Below are 27,542 nucleotides of genomic sequence, written 5' to 3'. Positions count from 1 at the left end.
AGTTCAAGACCAGCCTAGGCAATAGCTGGTCTTCAACAAGACCAGCCTGGGCAGTAGCAAGGCTACTTTGTTTATTTTAGTATCTCTAACAAAATAAAGAAACAAAAATTAGCCTGGTGTAGTGGCATATGCCTACAGTCCCCCATTTGGGAGGCTGAAGTGGGAAGATCAACAGCTCAGGAGTTTGAGGTTGCAGTAAGCTCTAATGATACCACTGCACTCTAGACTGGGTTCGGCCTAAAAATAAACAAAACACTATATATCTCTATTGCTCTGCCCCTAAGAAAACAGAGTTTTTTCCCTCTATTATTTTCATAACAGAACTTTTTAATGGCAATAAAACAAAATTTTCCAAATGTTGAACTTATGATGAGCTGTATCCTCTGAAAATTTACTTATTTTTAATTGGATTATTAAACATAAATTATTCTAGTTCAAAGATCACTACATATAATAAGGTGGTAAGACTTTCAACGTAACACATAATATAAACTCAATATTAAAAAACCACACGTCATCTACATCCAAGCCACGGTTTAATTTTAGGTGAAGTCAAATACAAATTGCTCTGTCACTTATCTTTAAGTATGTTCAAAAGTGGTAAAGAGTATGTTTAAATTAATTACAGATTACATGGTTATTTGAGCCCCCAAAGTCTGTTAAACATATCCCATCACAGAAGTGGCAAAAGTATGAAGTATTGAGGTGAAATGATTTTCAGAAACTGATAAGGTTAGATTTTATAAGTGTGATTATTTTAACTCCACTGTAATTTTATGACAGTTTCTATTATGTAGAAAGTTGATAATGATACGATCAATCAAAATTCCTGACTTTTGAATGTAAAAAACTCAAAAATCACATTTTTTCTAAAAGGTAAAATTCTATTTCATGTCCTATTTTCCAAATTTAGAATATTAACAAATTTTCCATAATATTCCTTTATAAATGCAGTTTTATCACATTATGCTCCCTAAACAATTATGCAGACACAATAAACAACAGACAATTGTATGATTCTTACCTGTAAGTTAACTAAGGTTCCAAACCGACTAAAATGTTCATTAAGCTTGCTGATATTATTTAATTCTGGAGGAACTTTTCTAAGTTCAAGTTTGGTATTTTCGTTTCCAAATTGAACCTTTTTCTGAAAGCCTGGGCTGTTTGTTCTATTAAAATTTGGTCTGCAAACAAAATTCAAGTTCATCAATACATTTATAATTCCTGGTAAGTATAAAACCACAAAAGAAATTTTACACATGCACAATGGATGCCAAATAAGTTCAATTTTTTTCCCCAAAACTGAATATACTGATTCATAAAGGAATTTCAATTTTTTTTTCCAAAAAAAGATTTTCCAAATTAGTAGTGTTAGCATCTGTCACTTTGTTACTTTCCACTTCTGATTTGTTCCTATTTAACATTCTTAGAAGGAAAGATTCTATAACCCTCTTTTAGTCAATTAGCAAATATAACCTTTATTCCTTTTCTGTAATAGCTAGTTTACTGAAATGCATCTTATATTTTGCTATATTGTTATGACAATATAATATTTTATATTTGATTTTAAATTGTATTTTCTGTGACTGTCTCAACCTCTTTTGAGCCTTAAAAAAAAATGTGTAGTGCAGCGCCTGTGGCTCAAAGGAGTAGGGCACTGGCCCCATATGCCGGAGGTGGTGGGTTCAAACCCAGCCCTGGCCAAAAACTGCAAAGAAAAAAAAAAAAAAAAAGAGAGAGAATGTGTAGGAACTGTAGGTCATATATTTGACACTTGAAAAAAGGACAAAACTGTGACCCAGAGCGATTATACTCTGTGCCTTAAAATCACAGAATTAATCACAAAGAATTAACAGTGGTTCTCAACCTTCCTAATGCCGCAATGAGAACCGCTGAATTAGAAGCTATTCATTATTAAACAGATGTTTAAGCTCTAAAAGTACAATCCTAATCTCTGCTGATACACACAAATTTATAAATGAATCACACATCCCTCTCCATTTTGATTCCTTACTCCTTTCTCCAAAGACTTTCCTTGACAACTCAATGCCTATCTGACCTACGCAAGGTCCCCAAAAGCCTTTTCTAGCTTCTAATAGGACTTTTTCTGGCAAAAAAAGTCTCTTGCCAGACCTAATCCACATCTCCTTTTCCTAATGATGTGAGGCCCCTGACTATCCTCTATACAGCTAGTACCCAATGACAAATCAAGATGAAGGACAGTTTTTTTTTCTTTTGGAGAAGGGGGAAATAGAAAGAAAAATGATCCTCAACTATCAGATCATTTCTATAATAAAATGCCTTTCTAGTATTAGACAACTTACTTTCAAATTTTTAGAAAATAACTTACACTTTAGTTGAAAATTACCTACAAAAGAGAATTGTTTTATGGAAAAAAATACTATATTGCCATAATAATACAGCAATGATCCCCCAAATCAAGGCACAATTAAATTCCTCAATTCTGCCAGCTTACTTATCAAACCAAGTCTTCTTTGTAGGAATTCCAGGCTCCCCTGAACCAATGGTTCTTTTCCTTGATTCTGAATCCACTACTATCCTCATACTGCTTTTATTAGGAGGCTTTTCTGTTTTAAAACAAAAGAAAATGAAATAAAGCAGGTTAATTTCTGTTTAAAGTAACTACTTCCTTAAATTTGTATTGAAAAGTTCTAGCTTTTTGTCCAAATAGTTATCTTTTAGAGGAAATAGAAATAAATGTACAATAATTCTCCTTATCCATGGTTTTGCTTTTCACTGTTTCGGTCACCCACAGTTAATCACAGTCCAAAATTTTAAATGGAAAATTGCAGAAATAAACAATAAATTTTAAATTACATGTTATTGTGAGTGGCATGATAAAAACACAAGCCATTCTGCTCTATTACTTCATTTCATCTCACAGGCAGTTTTATCATCTCACATCATCATATGAAGAAGGGTGAGTACAGTATAAGATATTTTGAGAGAGAAAAAGGAACTCTCTTCACATAAACTTTGTTACAGTACATTGTTTTAAATGTTTTATTAGATATTGTTGTTAATCTCTTACTGCTCCTAATTTATAAATTGAACTTTATCAAAAGTAAGTATGTACAGGAAAAGTATAGTATTTTTAAGATTTGGTACTATCCATTTTAGGCATTCATTAGGGGTCTTGGAATGCATCACTCACAGACAAAGGAAGACTAATATACATTCAAATATAAGAATCTAAGAGAATTAACTTATTTCAATATTTTATTCCTCACACCCTAATGTGAAGAATCAATAATTCTCACACACCAAATTAAAATGTGATTCTGTAAGCCACTTTTTAGAGAGTAAAACCGCAGCACTGTTCCCATCTGCCATAACCCTTCCCATAAATAAATAACAAATCCTCTTGAGGCTTTACATTAGATCTGAAATCAAATGCACAATCTAGAAGATTCAAAGTTTAACACTATGACCCCTGAGAACTGATAACTTAGTGATGTGATTGAAGTTAGCTGCTTATTTAAATAACAAAATGTAAACATATTTGATTTAAAATGGAAAATATTCAAGACTGAAATGCAGTGTGCAAAAGAGCTGTCAAGATCTCCTTTCAGCATTTTACATTCACTTAGATGGCATTTTATGAACATAATACATTTAACCTGTTATTCCCAAATAAGTCCAAAGTTTAAAACATGTAAATCTTAATTTACCACACAGAAAAATATAATTTTAAAATTCCCTTTTTGCAGGAAAACAAATTGATTGTATAAAATCCTATTCTTGCATATTTCTAAACACATACAAGTAACCAAAAGAATTTAGAATTTGTTTCAGCACAATTTCTCTCATAGCTAGAACTATGATCTCCATGCAGAAGGTCATATTAATCTCTAGACCCTACAAGGACTTTGCTCTGAGCACTAGTCCTAAATTTAACTTCTTGGTTTTATCTGGCCATCTTGTTCTGGAAATCCTATGTGTGTGTTTCAGAACTCAGCATGATTAACAATCAATTATCTTCATATTAAATCTACTTTTTATCTTTCTACAACATTTCTACTAATGAAATCATCATTTCCCCAATCACCTCAACTATATGTGATTCTTGACTCTGCATGTATCATATACACAAGAGACTCAAAACCAATGCCCCAGAGCCCAGCTTCTTTCCTCCATTTTCTACCTTTCCCACAACACTGGCAGCACTTCCATCAACATTTAAACGTTACAATTCAAATTACTACTCCATTTACAAAAAAGAAAACCTCATGAACCTCAGACTTCCATATTCTATCTCCCATTGAATATCTCTCTACTCAAGTGACCTACAGGCACAACAAATTAAACACTTCCCAAAATGCGTTTATCTTCCTATCAAATCTGTTCTTCTCAAAGAAAGGTATTATTATTATCTGTCCAATTATCCAAGATAGAAATCTTTGACTCATTTCACCCTCTCCATTACTTCCATCCTAAGTTCCACAATTTAGCAAGTTAAAGTTTGTTAATTCCTTCTACTAAACTTAAATCTTTTCACTTCTCTCTGTTATTTACCCTAGTCTAGCTACTATCCACCTCTATTTCAGAACTCTTCAAATGCCTTTAATGGGCCTCTTCCCTCCCTTTACAGCCCTTATTTGCTGTTTTAGTCACAAGGTCCTTTGAGTTTCTCAAATGTACCATAGCTTACATGTGCTGTACTATCCTCTTTCTTTGGCAGATTCTCACCCTAAGCACATAGGGTGAAAACATCCTGTATGTAGCATTGATAATGTTCACAGAATAATCTATAGTTTCTTTGCCTAGTAGTATCTTCATAGGCCCAGTTCTACAATAGGATTTTTGGTTCCATACCTGTCTCCCAAACCTGGTTCACTGGCCCTTTTGAATAATCTGTGAGTTATCCATTATCATTTTTGTTTTTCACATTAGTATGTTCTGTGCCTGAAAACTCACTGAGAGGCAATAATGTGATTTTCCCTCTAGTAATGGAAAAGCGGTTTGCGCCAACTCATCTGTATTCTCTCTCATTTAGATTCCCTTTCATTAGTTATTTATTTTTAAAAAGGTTAAGTATTAACAAAAGCAATTCTTCTTGGTATATAATTGGCAAATGTTGCTAATAGTTAATAGGTAATGTGTTTCCCTTCTATATCCTTTTTGTTTTTCTGCTTTAAAAGCACCAGAATTGTTTTTCTTGAATGATTAATTCTCCTGCCTATATCCAGCCATGTGATCATCTATCAAGTTCTTTACCTCCTTAAAACTCTGGAAAAAATGATTGTCAGGGCTTCTAGGTCACTTTTATATTAGTAATTCCAACATATTAAAGGGGCCTAAAATTTTTTAAATGTTTAATAAGGATAAGCCCCATTAAGATTTAAAGTATTACACTTAAAAGTATCACATAATAATCTTTGACAAATTTAAATTAAGGCCATCTACAGGATATCAGAAATGTATAGTAATTAATATTATAAGCTTTTATATATTGGTCACAATCCAAGACTATAAATTTGAAACCCAAATAGAGAACAGTGGAGAACATATGGAGGGAAGAGGGAAAGAACTGAAAAAAAGACAAGGAAATAAAAGTACTGTAAGCTATCTTCAATTGAAATGGGTTAAAGGTTGGGAATAGTGGCTCAAGCCTGTAATTTCAGCACTGTGGGAGGTTGAAGAAGGACAATCACTTGAAATCTGGGGTTAGAAACCAACCTAAGTAAAAGCAAGACCCAGTCTCTAAAAAAAAAAAAAAACAAAAACAAAATAGAAAAATTAGCCAGGTGTGATGGGTGACACAAGCTTGTAGTTCCAGCTATTCTACACTTTCTTGCTAGGGGCCGAAGAATCACTTGAGTCCCGAAGTTTGAGGCTGCAGTGAAGTATGATGATACCACTGCACTCTAGCAGGACAACAGAATGGAACTCAGTCTCAAAAAAAAGTAAATGGGCTGTTAAATCAGCTGTTTGATACATAAAAACACTTAGTTATGGAGAATATTCCTAAGCCAGCTCATAAAAATAGTATATGATGTAACTAAAGAACAGTACTAAAATGATCACTATGTACAGTAATGAATGATTCATGAGAGAAGGCATTCAAAATTTTTAAGGAGGTATGCTAGACAATATGGCCAATAGGACCACTTTCTGTAATTTGTAACTATATGTAAGAAAAGCTCAAATTACCATAACTCTAACTTCTACATGTTAAGACTTCGCTACATGTAAGAGGTTTGATTCCTCTTCCTTCCCTCAATCACAATCAGAAATTGACCTGGCATTGAAATGGGTCAATATCGATTTATAGTGGAAGCAAAAGAAAGAGATGACTTGAACTGAGGGTTCCCAGTAACAGCAACAAATATTGGTATGATAAAAGAAAGTAAGTGCTAAATACTGCCCCAAAGAAGGAAAGAGGTTTTATGTGAACCAGCTAAGTGGGAGAGTGATTCAGGAAATGGGTAATCAAAACAAACACCTATAATCTTGAGTGACTATTTTTCAATTACAAGTAGTCTGTAAGTACATCCCTTAAATTTTGTTGTTGTTATTGTTAATGACAACTTAAATTCAAGGAGAATTTAAAAGATGGGTGAAGAGGACATTCACACCAGATGTCCTATAATCTCAAAGGACATGCAAATTTAAATCAAAATATTCCTTATACTTCATCACAAAAAGTTCTTCAAACATTCAAGGAAGATGCTCAGAATCTGATACCTTTCAATAAAAATTTTTAAAAACCACAAAGTAATATAAGTAATCACAAGTTTACTTAACCACATTGGGCACGGCTGCTTATTTAAATAAATTGGACTTTAATTCGCAACTAATGAGGCATGATTTTATTATTCTAATTAGGTGGAGCAGCAAAGGAAGACTGGAAGAAAATGGGATTTAAAAGTTAACTGAGGTAGTTAGGAAATAACATTTTTTTTCAGCCAGGCAATATTTTCTATAATGTCTGACAATTCTTTGCTTCCCTGTATCTAAAGTTATAATAGATACAGGGAAGGGTAGGCTGTAGGAAATGCTATGTATCTTTCAAATTAAAATCAACTCTCTACCTCCTCTAAAACTTACCAGTTTATAGCGCTATTATACCACCTGTGTTGTTTGGCCTTGTGACTTTATCTGTCTAAACTCTTTACTTTTTAGCTATTTCATCCAAAAGTCTGTCTCCTCTAAGAAAATTTTAAAAGATGGAGTCACTGCCTAACATAAAATTTCCTTTGTTTAAAAATATTATACCCAGCAATGTTAAATGTCAACATGCCAAAAGTAAACAAAAATAAAATACATACCAAACACTAGTTTGTACAGGTAATTTCATTACCCAAATTAGCAGTAAATTTATCTTTAAGAACTAAAACATTACTCTCAAGAATTTCCAATTAAGACTACAGATGATACATAATACTATACACACAAAAAAACTACCTGAGAAAATAAATACTTTTGTGAAACTCCTTTCCCTCTTCAATACTAGAAAATGTCACCCTATTCCACAATACCACAAATATGAAACCACACATTACCTTTTCTGTCACTGAAGATCAAAAAGGATTCAGAAAATAAACAAGACCACCATCCCTTATCTAATCCAATAAATAAAAACAGGACCAACAGTTTTCTCATAAATGTTTTCTCTCTCTTGATATTATGAAAATTATAGGAAGATTAATCATAGTACCTCTGGGTGGCAAATCCATATCCCCTGATGTCAGTCCTATCAAGTTAGGCCTTTGTGCATGCACTCTGTGTCTGTACATAGGTCTGGAAGTGTTTGTTATGCTTGGGGCTTCAGGATTGTAGCCATCTGTGTCATATGTATCTGGTAATACAAAAACTGCAATTAAAAAACAATTATAAAACTCTACTTGGCAATTTTTAATATTAATAACAGAAAAAGTAAACTATAATGTTATCATTATATAATAAATGTTTTATACGTATTAAAAAGAAAACTTAGTTTTATTTTAAAAAGTTATAGAAAATATACAGGGTTTTTTTTTAAGTCTTAATGGAAGGCTTATTTAATGTGTATTAATCATGCCCACATTGATTCTATATAATTTGAAGAAAAAATAGTCTTGAGAGAGCAATTCATCTCCAGACATTTTAACTGTAGAAGAATACATTATGAATAGAGAAAGGGCCAAAACTGCACCTGCAGTAAAAAGAGAGGGTGGAGCAGGAGGAGGAGGCTGGTGATGAATGCCAGTTGTTACTACAGTAGGAACAGAACTGGTTGCAGAGTTTGGAGGAGCATCCATGCCAGATGGCTGCAAAGGAGGAAGTGGAGGTGGTGGTCCTGTCAAAACCAAAGAATAAGAAATATCATCTGAAAGTAAACAAATAAAATAAGTTATTGTACATCCAAATATAATACTCTCATTTATCAAACTATATTATCTACAAACACCAAGTTCTTACAGTTAGTTTTCTAGGATAAACTATCCTTAATACATTCCAAAACAGTTTTGCCTTCAGCTATAAAGGACTGCAGGAACTAGGGCTGATCTGTGCCATCCATGAATTTACAAGGCCACTATGAACCAAAGTAACTAGTCTGACATAGGCTGAAAAGGGGAGGTAAATCCAAACAGGAGCATACTGCTCTTAGTGTCTTCTGGGCATCTATGGGATTTCTTTAAATGCTTTTAATTTAAGCATCAAAATATAAACTTTATAAAAAAAGACTATGAATTGTTAGATAATAACTTCAAACAAACAAACATGTTTACTTACCTGTGACAGGTGGGAGACTGGGTGGCAATGGACCTGGAGGTGGCACTGGCGGTCTAAGATTTACAGGTGGGGGTGTGAGAATTGGTGGAGGTGGAGGGAGTCCAGGAGGTGGTGGTCCTTCAACAACAGGAGGCTGCGCTGGGAAGGGTAGCATACCAGGAAGATTCACATCTTCTACAACTACTGGGTCACTTCCATGATCAAAGGGACACATGTCTCCTCTCATACAAAAACCTTTTTCTATGAGAAAAAAAAAGAAAGAAAAAAATATGTGAAAAGCACTGGAAATATAAATTTTTCTCTAAGTTAGCAAAAGAACAATATTTTAAAATATAAATATTTTTGGCAGGGCAAGGTGGTTAATGCCTGTAATCCTACCCTGTAGGAGGACAAGGAAGGTGGACTGAGCTCAGGAGTTCAAGAACAGCCTGAGCAAGTGTGAGACCCCGTCTCTACTAAAAAGCTGGGCATTGTGGTGGACGCCTGTAGACCCTTTTGGGATGCAGAGGCAAGAAGATCGCTTGAATCCAAGAGTTTAAGGTTGCTGTGAGCTATGACATTATGGCACTACCCAGGGTGACAGAGGAAGACTCAAGAGAGTCTCAAGAAAAATAGAAACAGAAATAAATAAAAATATAAATATTTTTAATATCGGGCAAAGTACAATTAACCACTTCATAAGATCTACCTGCTTATTTATAGTAATACAAATTCTTACAAGTGATTATACAGATAACCTATACACTTTAAAGAAAAAAAAATCACAATAAAAGGTTTTGAATGTATTTATGTTCGTTCTGAAATACATTCTGAACGTATTTATGTTCGTTCGTCCTTTACAAGGTTTTTATTTCTAATAAAAAAGAAAGAAAAAAATCACTACATTAAAATATGTGTAACAGGGTAATATAAAACTTATATATAATTTGTCATATTTTTGTTATTAGAAACATTATTCTTAATTTAAATCTTACACTTTAAGGATTCTTGCAACTATGGCTTTAACACTAATTACAAAATTTTTACAGTAAATCCTTGAAAGCCTTCAATTCTTTCTACAAAATTCTTACATAGGTGATACTACATTTCTAGGTCTGATTTAGATTTCAACAATCATTCAGTCTAAAGAAATGAGTTTTGTCAAGAATTTCACTATCAGATTCCCTAATCACTCAATAGGTATTTACTCTTATTTGGTAAATTATAACAATATACTGTATTAAGACTTACTAAATACTAATTTTAACACTAAATATTAATATTATCAATGTTATAAATTGATAATAAACAATGGTGTTACTAATGAATGTTTCAATAATACTGAGGAATTTATGAAGTAACACTAATTTCCTACTATTTCCAAAATCAGAGGTTAAGTCTTTGAGTAAATAAGGTGTATAACCTATACCTATAGAATTTAGGCACTGGGAATATTAACCCAATACTTTATGAAGTAGTTGAAAGACTTACCATCATAGTCTCTACACCGTTTCTTTGGCATTGGTGGTCTCACGTAAGAGTTATGGTCCACCTGGTCTTCATGAAACTCAGACCAACTTTCAGTAGTGTTATTACCATGATGAGTAGGAGCAATTACTGTAATAGTGCTGCTCAAAGTAGGTACAGGATAGTGGCCAGATGAAATATTAGGCACTGAAGACACTGGAGTATAATTATTTTCTAATGGATCTGCTCTATCCAGGTCATATTTAGGTTTCACCAGATCCCTTTCTGCAACAAAAGATAAATGACTTATAAAACTAAACTCTATAAAAAACACCAGGTACCAGATCTTAGAAATAGGAATATTTTTGATAAATACTGAAAAAGGTTTAATACACAACACCCCTTTTAAAAACTATTCAATTAATACATAATGTTCCCAGAAAAGCTATTTCTTTTCACTATGTCCTAAATTATAAAACGATACATAAAATTGTTCTATTTAATAAGTTTATCCTTAGAGTTTTATTGAAAAAAAGAAAATTTTTTTCTTCATCACAATCTTAGTATGCATAACTTCAGCCCATCAAACAAAGCATGCAACAAACTATGGGGGTGGGGAGTTTCTGTGACGAACATTTTGTCATTACCCATCTAAAGACTTTACTATGGCTTTTTACGGTAAACATTATTAAGATAAAAATGAATGAGCAAAGAGGAAGAAAAAGATATTCATAATAAACACTAACAAATAAACTAGGTAGGCTATATTTGTTCCCAAAGAAAGAGAAAAGGTATTAAAGAGGTTAGTTAAGTGAAGCAATGTGCAAAAGCGTCTATCATACCTAGATCACAGTAAGGAAAAACATGTAACAGAATTCAATACTTATACAAAGGCCATAAAAAGTATTAAAAGCAGCAAAAATCTAGGTTTCAGTAAAAGGTGTCTCACTCAAAAGTGTTTTAGTTATTTTCCTTTCAATAATACACTGAAAGAAAAATTATACATGTTGGACGTGACATGCTTTTGGAAATACACGGTGTGTGTATATATCTGAAATCAATCAAGAGATTTTTTTTTAACTCTTCTAATAGCTTTAAGGTATCACTTATATAAAATAAACTGAACACACTTAAACTGTATGAATTAATGAGTTTTGACCAACATATACATCTGTGAAACCAACACCACAATCAAAATGATACATATGCTCATCACCCCCAAAGGTATCCTCATGCACCTTTCTAATCTGAAATCCATACCTCCTTTACTCCACATCTCAAGCAACCACTGATTTGCTGTCATGATAGATTAGCATGCATTTTATAAAGTTTTATATATGTATGTGTGTGTGTATATATGTATATATATATGCGCATGTACTTTTGCTTCTCTCACTTAGCATAATTATTTTGAGATTTGCATATTTTGTTGCATGTATCAATACTTTTCCCTTTTTATCCATCATATGGTATGGATATACCACAATGTGTTTAACCATTAACCTACTGATGGACAAATGTATGTTTAGTTTTTGGCTATTACATATAAATCTGCTATGAACATCTGTGTACAAGTCTTTGTGTGGACATATCTTTCATTTCTTTTAGGTAAATACTAAGAGTGGAATGGCTGGGTCATTTGCTAGGTGCAGGTTTAACATTTTAACATTCAACCAAAGTGTTTTCCAACACTAAATATAATTAGTCTTTTTCAACGTGGCCACCCTGATGAATGTACAGTGGTAACTGTGACTTTAATTTGTATATAATAAAAATTTTAAAATAAACAAGCATTCCATTGGACCACAGAGTACACTGCAATAGAAAAAATGAAGAAAACATTGGCAAAATGTTAAATTTTTTTTTAAACCCTTAACTATGGACTCCCTTCACAATACATACATATATATCATGTATTGCTTACCCCTGCTTCGCGTCCTGCTTCTGCTTCTAGTCCTGCTTCTATCTCTATCTCTATCACGAAGCCGTTCTTTACTCCAACTTCGACTTCGACTCCTGCTATAACTGCGACTTCGTCCTCGTCTTCTATTATATCGATCTCTGTATGAATCTCTTCGAGGAGGGTTTCGGTCATAATCTCTTTTGCGAGAGCGATCATCTTTTTTCCTCTCATCACGACTTCTAAAGAAATACATGATCACTTTTACATAAATAATTTTAGGTAAATAAAGGGACAAGAGACTCTAAATGCAATTAAATAGCTGTATTTAATTCTTGTAACATGATATTTTGTCCTATCATCAGAATACATACATATGAAACTTAAAACTAGATTTAAGTACCCTAAAAACCTTTTATGAGGGAAAAAACTCTTCTAAAGTCTTAATTTTTCATCTGATTCACATTGGCATCTATACAATTAGACATCTGTACATAAAGACATCTATACATATGTCTCACAGTACATATAAACATACTGTCTTGTACTTAACAGTCTCACAGGTTATGTATCTCACATACTATATTCTTAAGTGCTTTTGAGCCTAAATGGGAAAAATAATTTAACCACACTAAAGAGAAATCAAGAAAAAGAAGAGTTACACATTAAGATTACACTGGAATTTGAAGTTAGGCATGAAAATAATATTAACAACATGTTAAGTATTATTCTAAATGTTACTCTCAAAAACTACAAATCCAACCTAGATTTTCCTGGTAGAAACGATGCTAGGGGCGGCGCCTGTATCTCAGTGAGTAGGGCGCCGGCCCCATATGCCGCGGGTGGCGGGTTCAAACCCAGCCCTGGCCAAACTGCAACAACAACAAAAAAATAGCCGGGCGTTGTGGCAGGCGCCTGTAGTCCCAGCTGCTCGGGAGGCTGAGGCAAGAGTATCGCATAAGCCCAAGAGTTAGAGGTTGCTGTAAGCCCTGTGACACCACGGCACTCTACCCAAGGGCAGTACAGTGAGACACTGTCTCTACCAAAAAAAGAAAAAAAAAGATGCTAGTCACACTTTCCTAGACCAATAAAAGAGTAGATATTATTTGTCCCTATATAAAAGACAGCCAAAATCTAACCTTTTCTAAAAGATAACTAAAGTATAAACATTTTTTATATAGTTTAATGAACCACTCACCTATTTTCTCTGTATCGGGAGCTTGACTGGGAAGGACTGTGATTTAGCCTTCTAGAAAACTTCTTCTCACGCTCTTCTTCTTTAGTGATCTGATATACAAAAAGAAAATGTGTACATGTTTAGCAACAGTTATCCCTTAATGCTTAAACTGTTATCTTCTAAAAGTATTCAAACAAATTTCTTTACTAAGTACAATCATTTAATTTAGCCATAAAAGACAGTATATTAAAAGTTAAAGTGAATGATGAAGAAATTCTGAAATGCTTACCTTAGATAATAGTGGTGAGAAGACATTTTAAGAAGCTCTCATTTTAAAACAAACAGTGGAATGCTTATTCCTTGTTTCAAATGTCTTACAAAACATTTATTCATGTTTTGCTTTTATAGATTTGGTCTGGGACCAAACACATCAAAGAATATAAGAGAATACATTAGAACCTACCAAGTTATTAAAACAAAATATGGGAAAGAATATATAAGATGAAATAGTTCTCCAGTTTCTCTACACATTCCTGTTTCGTATAAGGTACCTTCATTCACATTGTATAACTACTAAAAAGCAACCCTAGGAAACATTCCCTTGATCAGTGGTACAATCTCTAGATTGTACTGCTGAGAACACTAGTTGCATAGGGCATTAAATGTTAATCAAAGAAAAGGATTAGAGGTTAAACAAATTTAGGAATATTGAATCAGTAGCTTCTGAAACAGGGCTCAAGATTTGACATTTTTAAAGATGTTCTTATGCACTACAGATAAGGTACACATCTTCTAGTTTACGCCACTATTCCCATTATCATAGATGAGAAATCAAATCCATGGACTCTATTAACATACCAAACTAGAGGAAATTATTTGTTAAAGCCTTCTTTTTTAACAGTTTCTCTTTTCTCTTCTCTATTCCAGCTCTCTTTCCACCTACTCTAGCTTTCTTCTCAATCCAGACAAAAAATTTGGTACTAATACCAACCCTCCTGATATGACCTTTCTCTTCTAGTTACCTCAATGCACTCTTTCTGAGTAATTTATGTTGGCATATTACCATCCTCCACAGTACATGCCCATCTTAGAAAATACACCCATAGCATTTTAAAGTCAGACTGCCATCTGGCATTTAGACAATTCTGAAAGAAAAGGGATAAATATCCTCCACAATTTCAAAACAATTGTGATAAAGTACTATTGTATCAATACATACACATATAAGGATAAAGCTTTGCCACTAACTTAATTTGGGGAGAGACTGCTTCTCAAACCAAGTGCATGTGATTTACTACAGATTTTTTGAAAATTAAAATATAATTAGTAACAAAAATATGAAACCAATCCAAACTTCTGCCAGTGGGCAAAGCTTAAATAAATTACTGTGTATCTCCATGTGGCATAAGCAACTGCCAATACAATATCCATTGTCCCTTTCTTCCTTACTAACAGAACCCCTGTACTGTTAGGTAGAATTATGCCCATTTATAAAATTATATTCTGGTCATCCTCTGCAGATAAAACTGGGATGTTATATATATGTAGGTATGTGTTGAGTGTGAAACATGAACATGTGTATTAAAATATACACTATACATATACATGTGTGGAAATGTATTCAGATACAGATATAAAAATACTTTGGAGGCTTGGGCCTGTAGTTCAGCAGCTAGGGCACCGGCCACATACACCAGAGCTGGAGGGTTCGAACCCAGCCCAGGGCCTGCCGAACAACAATGACAACTACAAAAAAAAAAAAATAGCCAGGTGTTATGGTGGGTACCTGTGGTCCCAGCTACTTGGGAGGCTGAGGTAAGAGAATCACTTAAGCCCAAGAGTTAGAGGTTGCTGTGAGCTGTGATGCCATAGCACTCTACCAAGGGCAACATAGTGAGACTCTATCTCAAAAAAAAAAAAAAAAAAAACATCGGTGAATTATCACATAATATTATATATCTATAAATATGTATTAAACTGCATTGCTTATATGATCTGGGGAAAGAATATAAAAGGAGTGGTGGCACCTGTGGCTCAAAGGAGTAGAGCGCCAGCCCCATATGACGGAGGTGGCGGGTTCAAACCCAGCCCCGGCCAAAAACTGCAAAAAAAAAAGAATATAAAAGGAGAAAAAACAAAGGTCACAACTACATCTCTCGTCATCCAACAATCGCTCAACAATGACACCAGCCACCATTTACTGAGAATCTATCATATGCTATGCACTATGCCAAATACTTTATTTACATTATTTTCCTTATTACTCATAACAACTATGATATTTCCATTTCACAGATGAGTAAACTGAGGCTCAGAAAAGTAACCAAAAAGTCACAAACCAGTGACTTATAGGACCAAAATCTTAACCAAGATTTGTTTGACCTAAAGCAAGGCTGAGCCCAGAAATGTAAATAGCTTAATTGCTAATAATTATTTTCACTGAAATTATAATCTTTTAACATTAAGTTGAGAAAATCTGGATTATTTTATGACCATTAGATAAGAGTGAATAGAGAAGACTGTTCAATTGCTCTGTGAAGGTCTTTGTGTTTAACTACCTTCAAAATAATTCCCTTCTAAAGGCACATAAGACAGAAGCAGTGATCTATTGCTGACTTACTTTCATAGAACACAGATTCCATGTCTATAAGATACCATGAGAAAAGAGTTAAAAGCAGACCGAAGACTACTATCCTTAGAAAGGCCTGCTTTTAGGCTAGCCTTTGGCTGGCTCCTGGGAACCTTGATTTCTGGAAGATTCCTACTATTCCCTGAAATTCATTACTAAGCCTGAACCGTTTGTAAATATATGGTTTATGATAAATACTGGCTTTCCTCCCAGGAATCTGGAATTTGGGTGAATAAGAGGTAGAGGGTACCTATATGATCAGTACCAAATAAAAACCCTGAGTATTCCCCAATGAGCTTCCCCAATTCACATGTGTTGTCACAACTCATTGCTAGGGGAATTAAGTTCATCCTGTGTGATTCTGAGGACTTTGGAAGCTTATACCTGTTTTGCACTGAATTTTCCCTCATATACCTTTTCCACCTGCTGACCTTGCCTTGAATCCTTTTGCTGTAGTAAGTCACAGCCATGAGTATGATTATATGCTGAGTCCTATCACTTCCTCATAGTGAAATTATCAAATCTGAGAATTGTGTTGAGGATTCTCAACATACAGATACATAAGATAAAACTTAGTTCAATTATTCCTTTAATGTTTAAATAGCCTGTAAGATATAACACAAATCCTTACCTCCTCTTTCTTTATATCTTTTTCTTGGTGCTGAAAAAATTCTACCTTCAGGCTTCCTGATGATGGCTGCTCAGGAGGAGGTAGATAACTCTTTGTATTCACAGCATCAAAAAGTTTTTCCACAAATATCTGTGTCTCTATAAATAAAATCAAAGATTGAAAGACATATTGCAAGACATTTGCTAAGATATTAATTTATTACTTTCATACATCACAACTCTAATATGATGAAATATTCCTTGACTATTATAAATCTAGGAATTATACCAATATAAATAAGCTTCCCACCAGTGTGCCATGGCACAACTCCCAAGGTAATACTGATTCATTCAATTTTTAGGGTAGTAAGGACTAGAATGGCCAGAACTTGTAGGCCAATCACTTCCAGCAGTAACTAGTCTTCTCTGTGGAGCCCAGGTCACCGGGCCAAAATGTGTCTATCATTATCTAGATGTGGGCAACTTGCAAAAAATTGAAAAGCAATATGCTAGTCAATATTCAAAGCAGTTTCCTAAGCAGCATTATCTTTAAATAAAGAAGAATTTAGTCCTTTTCCTAATCTTTTAGCCTACGTAAGTAATAAAAAATATCAGCATAAATATGCTTTAAGAATAAGCATGAGGATGTTGATAACAGAGGCTTCCATTTTAAATAATCTAGGGATATAACCAGTAATAATATTATTTGTTCGACTTTGTTATAAATGGAGCCTTTTATTGAGTTCCTTCAATACTCTGTAGAAAGCCTTATTTTAAATAACTTATTAAAATAAAGTAGTATTTTAATACCAAACATCTTACCTTTCTGAAGAAATACATCCAGCTGATCAATACATAATGCCTTTAACTCTTTTTCACTTTTGTCTTTCTTTACCAAAGCCAGAACATATTTTGCTAGGGCTGATGGATCCGCATCACAGCTAAAAAAAAAAAAAAAAAAAGCGATGTTGAAGGAAATTTAGCCACAAGCAACTTCACACTCTACAAATTCCAGTTGTAAACTAAATTAGTAGATATGATTGTTAAATGACTTAATAAACATATAAAGCACCTGGCTCGTGTAGGGTACTAAAGAAACGTAAGTTCTTCTTACATTAGTACACCTTATATGCTTTATGTATTTTTAAAAGCCATTATTATTTAAAAGCATACCACACAGTATAGTAATTAAACAGCAAAAAAGACAGTCTAAAAGTAGACTCAAATACTCTACGCATTAGGAATTTAAATTTTATAAAGGTGGCATCCAAATCAACAAAGAAAAGTAACCGGGCCTTGTGGCCGGCACCTGTAGTCCCAGCTACTTGGGAGGCTGAGGCGAGAGAATAGCCTAAGGAGTTGGAGGTTGCTATGTGACGCCATGGCACTCTATCACGAGGGTGATAAAGTGAGACTCTGTCTCAAAAAAACAAACAAACAAAGAAAAGATGAATCATGTAACAAATAGTAATGAAACAAATATGGCAGTTACTTTTTAAAAACCTAACTTGAATTCATAATTTATTCCATATACCATAATAAATATAACAAGAAACCATCACAGTATTAGAAGACAACGTGAGTTATTTTACAACCCTGGAGAGCTAATGAAGACCAAAAATCCATATATCACAAAAGAATAATATGATTTTATAAAAAAAAATTAGAAACTTCAGAATGAAAAGAGTTGACAAAATGAGAAAATAGCTCAAATGGTTTAATTCATCACAAAAAGGTAAATTCTTCTAATCGGTACAGTTTCTATTGATCAAGATCAACAACTTTAGAGGAGAAAAAGACAAAGGATATGAACAGATACTAAAAAGGAAACAGAAGGGTAAAAATTCAACCTCATCCACAAGAGAAATGCAAGCTTAAGTTACAATGAAATATCATTTCCAGTTTATTGAGATGGAAAAATCCAAAAATATGAAAAATATATTCCACTGACAAGATTAAAGAGACAAGCAACTTTCATACTTTAATCCGGTCTGAGTGTGCTGGTAGCCCAATGGAAAAATGTTCCGCCTGCATCGAGTTCACAGATGCACTCTGATTCAGCAATTCTACTTCTACATACCTATTCTACAGATACACTTACATGTTCAAAATGACATACATAGAAGTTATTCACTGTCGTACTGATTGTAAAATCAAAAATGTATAAATGTCCATCCAGGTACAGAGGACTAGAAAAATAGATTAAATCCACACAAAGTAATGACATGTGCAGCAAAAGGACACAAAAAGAGTAATGAATTTTTCATTTATTAGGAAAATCTTCATTTTAAATTTAAAATTATTAAATTAAAATTAAATTTAAATTTAATTTTAAATTTATTAAATTTAAAAAGCAAGGTCTAGAAAGGTTTGCATAGCATGTACCCTTGGTGTTGGGGGAGAAGTGTTATGTTTGAAATACATAGGAGGAAAGATAAACAACTAGTAACAATTGTTACTTGTATGAAGGGATGACAGTGAAAATTAAGTGAACGATGGACAGGGTGATATGACAGTACTGGTACACAATGTGTAATAATCAAGTCAGGGTAATTAGCATAGCTATCAACTCAAACATTTATCATTTCTTTCTCTTAGAAAGATTCAAACTCCTCTCTTCTACCCACTTGAAAATATAAATAATTAACTACAGCCACTCCACAATGCTAAAGAACACTAGAATTTATTCCTATCAAGCCATAATTTTGTATCTGTTAGCCAACCTCTTCCAATCCCCAAACTCCCTACCTACCTGTCCTGGCCTTTAGTGACCACTATTCTACCTGTATTTTTTTTATTTTTTTTATAGAGACAGAGTTTCACTTTATTGCCCTTGGTAGAGTGCCGTGGCGTCACACAGCTCACAGCAACCTCCAACTCCTGGGCTTAGGCGATTCTCCTGCCTCAGCCTTTCTACCTGTATTTTTATGAGATCAACTTATTTACCTTCCGAATACGAATGAGAACATGTAGTATTTATCTTTCTGTGCCTGGCTAGAATTTATTCCTATCAAGCCATAATTTTGTATCTGTCAGCCAACCTCTTCCAATCCTCAAACTCCCTACCTACCTGTCCTGGCCTTTAGTAACCACTATTCTACCTGTATTTTTATGAGATCAACTTATTTAGCTTCCAAATACGAGTGAGAACATGTAGTATTTATCTTTCTGTGCCTGGCTTATTGCATTTAACAAAATGTCATAAAGGAAAGTTGTCTTTTTGTTTGTTTTTGTACAGATGGGATCTTGATCTGTTACCCCAGGATGGTCTTGATCCCTTGGCCTCAGGTGATCTTCCTGCCTTGGCAGCTCAATGTTCTGGGATTACAGGTGAGTCATCATACCCAGCCCAGGAAGGAAAGTTTCTGGTGTCTAAACTATGTTCACCCAATTCAAAACACCAGATTTATTGTTTGAAACTAAGCTAAAATTGTTATGTATTTAATTAAAGATAATTTTACAAAGTAAGAGTAATGATAGCAATAGTAAAGTAACATTTACTGAACACGGAGTATGTGCTGTGAAATACAATCCTAACTTTTCATAATATATTAAGCTCTCGTTTTAACTGATGAAGAAAGTGAGACTCAGAGAAAAACTAAGTAGACTTTCAAAGACTATGTAAGCAAGGAAGTTAAAGAACCAAGGTTTAAAACTAAATCTCACACTCCCTGGTCCAGACTCTTAACACTACACTAGATTGCCTCTTACAAGGACATAACCTGAAACCAGACCTCCAATTTACTTATTGCCTTAAACACCTAACGTTACAGCCATCAACTCCCTATCCACCTGAGTACTATTCCTTTTAAAAGTCCTCCACAATGCCTCCATCTCCCTATATCCTGAGCTGCTTGCAGTCCAAGAGTACCTCCCCAGTTACTCTTCCCTTTCCAGCTTCATTTTCATTTCTACCTGTGCTTTTATGAGCTCTAACCCTCCAGCTTAGATTTAGTTTCATAGCTTTGTAAATATGAAAACAAGGGCTTAATTTCACACCTATAACACAAGGGTCAGTAAAACAGATTTTCTAAGGATCATTCCAACAGATTTAGATGACACTAAAGGGTTTAATAATAATAGCTTTTTAAAAAGATATTATGAAAAGGCATTAGGGAATCTCAGTGGGGACAGAAGACTACAAATGACCAGTAGAGAAAAGAATAAAATAGTTCATTTGAGGAAAAACGTATACATGATACATTCATTTTTATTTCTCCTTATAGTAGTAACTGTTAAAAATGCTAACTAATAAAAACACAAAACAGATTCCACATGTTCTAGGTAAAGCTGAAATGTTAGGATATTAATAAAATAACCTATACACCTAAAAGCAGAGCTAGTGTGGTGGCTCACACTTATAATCCTAGCACCTTGGAAGGCCAAGGCATGAGGGTCACCTGAGGCCAGGAGTTTAAGACCAGCCTGGGAAACACAGCAAGACCCCCATCTCTACAAAAAAAGAAAGAAAGAAAGAAAGAAATTAGCAGGCACATGGTGCACACCTGAAGTCCTAGTTACTTGGAAGGCTAGAGGAGGAGGATCCTGTAACCCAGGAGTTCAAGGATGATTGTGTGACTGTACTATAGTCTGAACAGCAGAGAAAGACCTTTTCTCTTTAAAAAAAGAGAGAGAGAGAGAGAAAGAAAAAAATTAAAGTTTTTAAAAGTTACAATATTCTATCAAACATGTTAAAACACCTCAATTACTATATATACATGTAAGATGGTTTTATAAAAATATGGCAGTAACATGTCAATCAAAAAGTACATCTCAGAGACAGTGAATAGCTTTGGTTACACAGCAGAATCCCTATGAAAAAAACTTGACTACAAGTCTAATAACAGGCCTAATTCACCCACTTTTATTTTGTTTTGTTGTTTTATAAAGGTTACACAGTTAAGTGACATACTGTGATATACACAACTACTCTGTTAAAGAACTAATATAGCATTTATCAAGTATGCTGTAAGACTCCCTTAGTCTACATTATTGTGATTTTAAAGTACATCTTTAAATTATTCATTCATCCCAAAAAGAGAGAGCCTACTTCCCCATCCCTTCAGAATGGAATCTAGTGATTTGCTTCTAACAAATAGAATATGACAGAAATGATGGTGTATCTGACCTGTGAGACCAAGTCATAAAGATAGGTGGCATCCTTCTTGCTCTTGTGTCTGGTAGTGCTCACGTGCACGCTCACTCTTGCATACACTCTCTCTCCTCTACAGAAATCAGCTGCTCAAACATCCTTATGAACACTATATGGTAATGAAATGTGACCTCCAGGCAATGAATGGCAAGGAACTGAGGTCTCTTGACAATAGCTATATGCTGGGTGAGCTTGGAAGAACATTCTATAATCCCAGGACAACTCTGAGAAGACTGCGGCCTGGACCAACAGCTTCGACTGTAAATCACATGAGAAACACCAAGTCAGAAACACCCATCTAACCTGCCCCCAAATTCCTAAACCACAGAAGCCAGTGAAATCATAAATATGCCACTAGGTTTCAAGGTAATTTTTTACCCAGTAATTATAAATCAACTTTTCTCATACACCTATTTCCATTTATTTACAAAGAACGTAAATAATAGCAAACAAGAAAAAAAATCCATTTCAATTGCACATGAGAGATTTTTTAAAGACTTTTGTTTTTTTTCCAAAAATTTAATTCAATATTCTTATAACCAACGTTTTCTTTTAAAATATAGACAAAATGATTTGATAAAATAAATTTTTCATGTTTTATTACAATGAACATGAAAATCCTCAGATATTGATGAAATATCATGAAGTATTGGGAAAATTGTCTTATGATGCACCCAGAACTAACTTCTTGCCATCTGGTAACACCTCATGAGAGATCATGAAACAACACTTATCCATGTTAGATAATCTAAATAAGCACAACCAACTAGACAACAACCAAACTAGCTATCAAGTAAACACACTTCAGTTTATTGGAAATCAATACGATATGATACTATTACTATATTTTCCGTGTTATATTGTAGCTGCTGTGAATAAATTCAGAGGCTACATTGAATCCAAATGCTATAATTCAGTTTAATATTTTGTTGTGCTGAATTTTCAATAATGGCTTTTCTAATGACTTACACCTTATTTTTCATTTCGTTAACTATCAAATCTATTCCATTCTCATATCACCATTTTTTAAATAGGACACTTTAAAAATTAATTAAAATGTTGGCAGCTAAAAAACTGAAGGAAGAGGGCGGCACCTGTGGCTCAGTGAGTAGGGCGCCGGGCCCCATGTACCGAGGGTGGCGGGTTCGAACCCAGCCCTGGCCAAACTGCAACAAAAATACAGGCAGGCGTTGTGGCAGGTGCTTGTAGTCCCAGCTACCCGGGAGGCTGAGGCAAGAGAATCGCCTAAGCCGAAGAGCTGGAGGTTGCCATGACCTGTGACGCCACAGCACTCTACCGAGGATGATAAAGTGAGACTCTGTCTCTTAAAAAAAAAAAAAGAAAGAATTAAGACTTCTGTGATTTTTCTAAGTATTGGAGCCTATACACTATAATTCTTATAAAATAACAAGACAATTCCTGAACAATCTTTGTTCAACATCTTCTATAGGAAGCAATTTGAACTAGACCAGAAACCAGTAGCCACAACAACCACACAGCAAACAACCATATACAGAAATTCTAAATGCTTGAAATAGTCTAAAAGGCAGATTAGATTACTTTTTAAAATTTTGTATAATTCAAATTATAGTTTCAAATTAAGGTAGAAACAAGGCTTATAGTTTCGCATTTGATAACAAAACTACTAAATTTCATTTAGGAGCCAATTTTTCTTCATTCCTATAATTTTGCCAGCCCACTTTTAGTTCAATATTTTTTAAAACAAAAGGACATAAGGACTTACAAATTACAGTTGAGTAAAAAATATGAACCATATAAGATTATACAATAATGTTATTTACTAGGAACACAAAGGCAAAACGTATGTTCTCTTTTCTATTTGTCTCAATCAGAAGCACCAATACTACATTACGTGACTATCCACCAATGGTAAACTGACATGCAATCAATTAAACAAAACAAATTCACTAATCGGGAGAAAATTATATTTAGGTAGTACTTAAAAAACTGTCTTCATGGCAAGCAAAACTGTTCATGAGTACTTTCTTATACCAGTCACCACTGCTGATGTTTGTGATTTGCATAACACCTATCTTGTCAGGTCTATACTTTTCCCTCTGCTATTCTGCTAGAAACTTGGAAATGTTAAAGAAAAGTGGGACTAATTAGGGAGAAAGAAAAAAAAGAATCAAGTTTTTAAAATGTTTAAGGATTAAGAAATAATACTGAAAGAATGACAGACTGTCTACTTACAAACCAGTCCAAATTGTAACTGATTCTATGTTCTAGAAATACTTCTTAGCCCCTAAAGAACTGAAATAAAGTACAATTCTGACACAGGGTGCTCCAACCCCAGTTACTCTTCTGTGTGTGTGGTGGGGCTGGCAGGGGACCAAGGAGAATACAAACAAGCACAAGGTAAAAACTACATATGGAAAACATGAGACCTGACTTACCAATAGCACTGCCATAAAGCAGGGTAGAAGGGAGGCAACTTAAGTATTTTAGGAAACAGTAAGTTAAATGAGATGCAAGTACTTGGGGAAAAACACAAATCATAAAGACACAATAAAACAGAAAATTGAGAACTAGGGAATAAACAGTGCTGCTCTTCTATGCAACCGAGTGTGCTACTGCTTTCAGTTCCAGGTGCCAGCCACCTTCATAAATTTATAAACAAACTCAAACAGATTCTTAGAAAATGACTGAGACAGTAAATGGATGCATTACCAGGTAGTTCAGGGATTCTCAGCCTAATGAACTGAAATATTGGAGAGAACCTGGTCAGTCTTCAAATAATTTAAAGGCTATGCCAAGGAAAACTTATTACATTTATTCAATATATTGACTCCATGGGAAATAATTAAAACCAAGTGGAAGCAATCACTTGGCTTAAAATAGAGATGAACTTTTTTAATAATCAGAGACCTCCCAAAGGCAAAATAACTGCTGGGTGGGGGGAGAATTCTTCATCATTAAAATGGTTTCTACCATAGGCTAAAAACTACTTAGCAAATGCACACTGGATTGGCTTTTTTTTAAAGAAGGCTCAGGCCAGGTTTGAACCCACCACCCCTAGTGCACAGGGGCAGCACTCTAATCACTGAGATACCAGTGCCTAGCCAGATATGCACTGAATTAGACAGTAAATCCCTCACAATCCTAGAAAAATTCTTAGGTTTAATTTTGTTCATGAGATATTTTGCAAATACAGGAACTATAAGACAGTATTCCCATCAATTACTGATCTACAAACATTAGTAATAAAAGTAATTTTTTTTTTATTTCAGGTTAATGTGAGGGAACAACTAGGTTATAATATTTGCATATGTTAGGTAGAGTTCCTCTTAATAAAAGAGTCATTTTAGGGGTGGCTCCTGTGGCTCAAAGGAGTAGGACGTCAGCCCCATATGCTGGAGGTGGTGGATTCAAACCCAGCCCTGGCCAAAAACTGCAAAAAAAAAAAAAAAAGAAAAAAGAAAAAGAAAAGGGTAATTTAAAAAAAAAATCTATACTATAGGTAAAATACACACTACCAAAGATAATTTTATTGAAAATATTCAAAAACTGAACTTGTTATCCATATGTATAGCCTCTGGGCCTAATGGTACCAAAGATAGAGTATAGCAAGCCAGAGCAAGAAAAGAGAATATATGTACCATTCTCACTAGATCACTGGCTCACTTCTGGTAGGGATCCTTTCTTTTTCATCTTCATAAAGTTTGATACATAAGAAAATTCATTGATTATGTGTTTGAAGATTATCTCCCAAATATCACATTGTTCAAAAATATTTAATAAGCACCTACTATTTCAGACACAGATCTAGAGATCCCCAAAATAAAACTTTTTAAAAGTTCCTGTCCTGGGGCGGCGCCTGTGGCTCAAAGGAGTAGGGCCCCATATGCCAGAGGTGGTGGGTTCAAACTCAGCCCTGGCCAAAAAAACTGCAAAAAAACAAAGAAAAAAGTTCCTGTCCCCACAGAATTTACATTGGGGGTTGGGGGAGAGAGACAATATGCATAGTATACAGATGTACATATATACAATATATTGTCACGTATTATAGATAACATACTCCGAAGAAAAGCAATTCAGGGTAAAGGGATAAAGGAAGAACACAGAAGAGAGGGAAGAAGAAATGAAACGGAAAAAAAAAGGGAATGAAGGAATACCATCTTAGATAAGATCATGAGAGAACTCTGAGGAAGTGACATTTAAGAAAGGATCTGAATTTAGACAGGAATGAAAATAGAATAGAAGCATGATTTGTGGCTATCCGGAAAAAAGACAACCCAGACAGGACAAAAAAAAAAAAAAAAAAAAAAACATAAGAAAGGGTCTAAAGGGGGAGCCTACTTGACACGAAGAACACAGTCCTGTGAAATGGAGCAAACTGAGCATTCATGAACATCTGCATTTCCAATTTTACCCCTCTTCAAGGATTTCAAATTTGTTACTACAGTGAACTTTGGCAAATTAAATATCCAGATCACTATAGTCATTCAAATCAATGATTTTAAGGGCATTAAAACTGAATAGTCTGTGTTAACAAAACAACTAATAAGAAAGCACTTTTATTTTTAAAAAGAGTTCATTTGTAAAGTTCTAGCTTCACGCATACCCTTCAAAAGCATAGCACTGACCATATAATAAGGTCATTTTCTCTCTTCCAACTATATCTGGGAAAGGGAAAGTAAACAGACTAAATAAAAGGAACCAAAATAATGCAGAAAATAAAATGTTACAAGAAAAATCTCCTCCCCAAATCCTGAATTTTCTTAACAGTTTAAATAACACGAATCAAATCACCCCCAGAAATGAGAGTTGTAATTATTCCTAACACATTTACCATATTGGTGTTTTAGCTTTTAGCTTTTAATTTAGGATTTTCAAAATAGTAATGGGATAGCAGTAAAGAAAGTTGTAACAATCTACTACAATATTTCAAAAAGAAGTTTGTTGTGCTCAAGTTTCTTGGAGACTTTAGAAATTCAGTGGAAGGAAAGTGATGGAATTTAACCCAAGTTTCCATTTTCAGTAATCTTGAAAAAGAGCTGGAGGTGGTAGTGGGAATTAAAAATTAAATTTAAATATGTTAACTGAGTAACTTTAGAACACGGATATGCACCCACGTCTGTTCCTTCTAAATTTTCATTTTAGTCGAGAAAAATACCTAATTTGCATCAGTCTTGATTCTATCTTCTGTACTCAGAATTACTCCTTTAAAAATTCCAATTTCATCCCAACAAAAATATTAATTGAAATTAATTATTGCTTATTATACTGCTCCATTTAATTCAACTACAAAAAAAATAGATTTGTATATAGATATTAAAGTAAAAGGTTACCCATTAAGAATTACCCATTAAAGGTTACCCATTAAGATTATACACCCAGTTCATCCTACCACAATATAAGCATATTTAAACATGATCTATCCTTGAACATCACACAACTCTTCTTAATCACTGTAAAAACGCATCAAATATATGTAATTATAATACTAAAAACTATTCAGCAGTTCTTTGATCCTGTATTACCCCCTAGAAATAGCTGTGATTCCTTCTAACTTTACACCAAAAAGTTTCTCTTTCTATGCTTTAAAAATTAAGAGACAACTCCAAAGAGCTTTTTTATTTTAAATTTGGGTTATATCAAATTTACTATATTAAGAATTAAATCAGTAAATTTAACTTAGTTTAGCCTGAAATAACAATAAATGCATTACAACTTAGCATAAATACTCTAATTTTTTTTAAGTCGTCTAAGGAAGAATTTACTGGTGCAAATAAATGATTAAGTTCAAATGTGTACCTTGCTCTAGATATAGCTAGCTGGAACCAGAAGTTCAAATGATGTCACCAGGACCCTCTCCCTTTACTATGCTTTCACTTCCTATTCACACAGGCCTTATGGCAACCATGAA

The 27,542-nt window shown here is 34.1% G+C and overlaps 1 protein-coding gene across 17 annotated transcripts in view; it reads right to left on the bottom strand.

Annotated features, from left to right (window-relative positions):
- Window positions 1-27,542, bottom strand: part of RBM26 (RNA binding motif protein 26) — a 105,196-nt gene that overhangs the window by 51,397 nt on the left and 26,257 nt on the right. For 8 of the 17 annotated variants that reach the window (XM_053563378.1, XM_053563383.1, XM_053563377.1 and 5 more), the window contains exons 2-11: window positions 17,323-17,441; window positions 16,523-16,659; window positions 13,284-13,372; window positions 12,110-12,327; window positions 10,210-10,470; window positions 8,740-8,979; window positions 8,159-8,332; window positions 7,682-7,837; window positions 2,477-2,588; window positions 1,025-1,184 (exon numbers count right to left, since the gene is read on the bottom strand). In XM_053563378.1, the coding sequence (XP_053419353.1) occupies window positions 1,025-1,184; window positions 2,477-2,588; window positions 7,682-7,837; window positions 8,159-8,332; window positions 8,740-8,979; window positions 10,210-10,470; window positions 12,110-12,327; window positions 13,284-13,372; window positions 16,523-16,659; window positions 17,323-17,441 (1,666 nt within the window). The remainder of the gene's footprint in view (window positions 1-1,024; window positions 1,185-2,476; window positions 2,589-7,681; window positions 7,838-8,158; window positions 8,333-8,739; window positions 8,980-10,209; window positions 10,471-12,109; window positions 12,328-13,283; window positions 13,373-16,522; window positions 16,660-17,322; window positions 17,442-27,542) is intronic. The other 9 variants (XM_053563381.1, XM_053563394.1, XM_053563388.1 and 6 more) reach the window with 3 other exon arrangements.

This window comes from Nycticebus coucang, chromosome 15 (assembly GCF_027406575.1).
Source record: "Nycticebus coucang isolate mNycCou1 chromosome 15, mNycCou1.pri, whole genome shotgun sequence".
NCBI lineage: Eukaryota > Metazoa > Chordata > Mammalia > Primates > Lorisidae > Nycticebus > Nycticebus coucang.
This window is presented reverse-complemented; position numbering and strand designations above follow the sequence as displayed.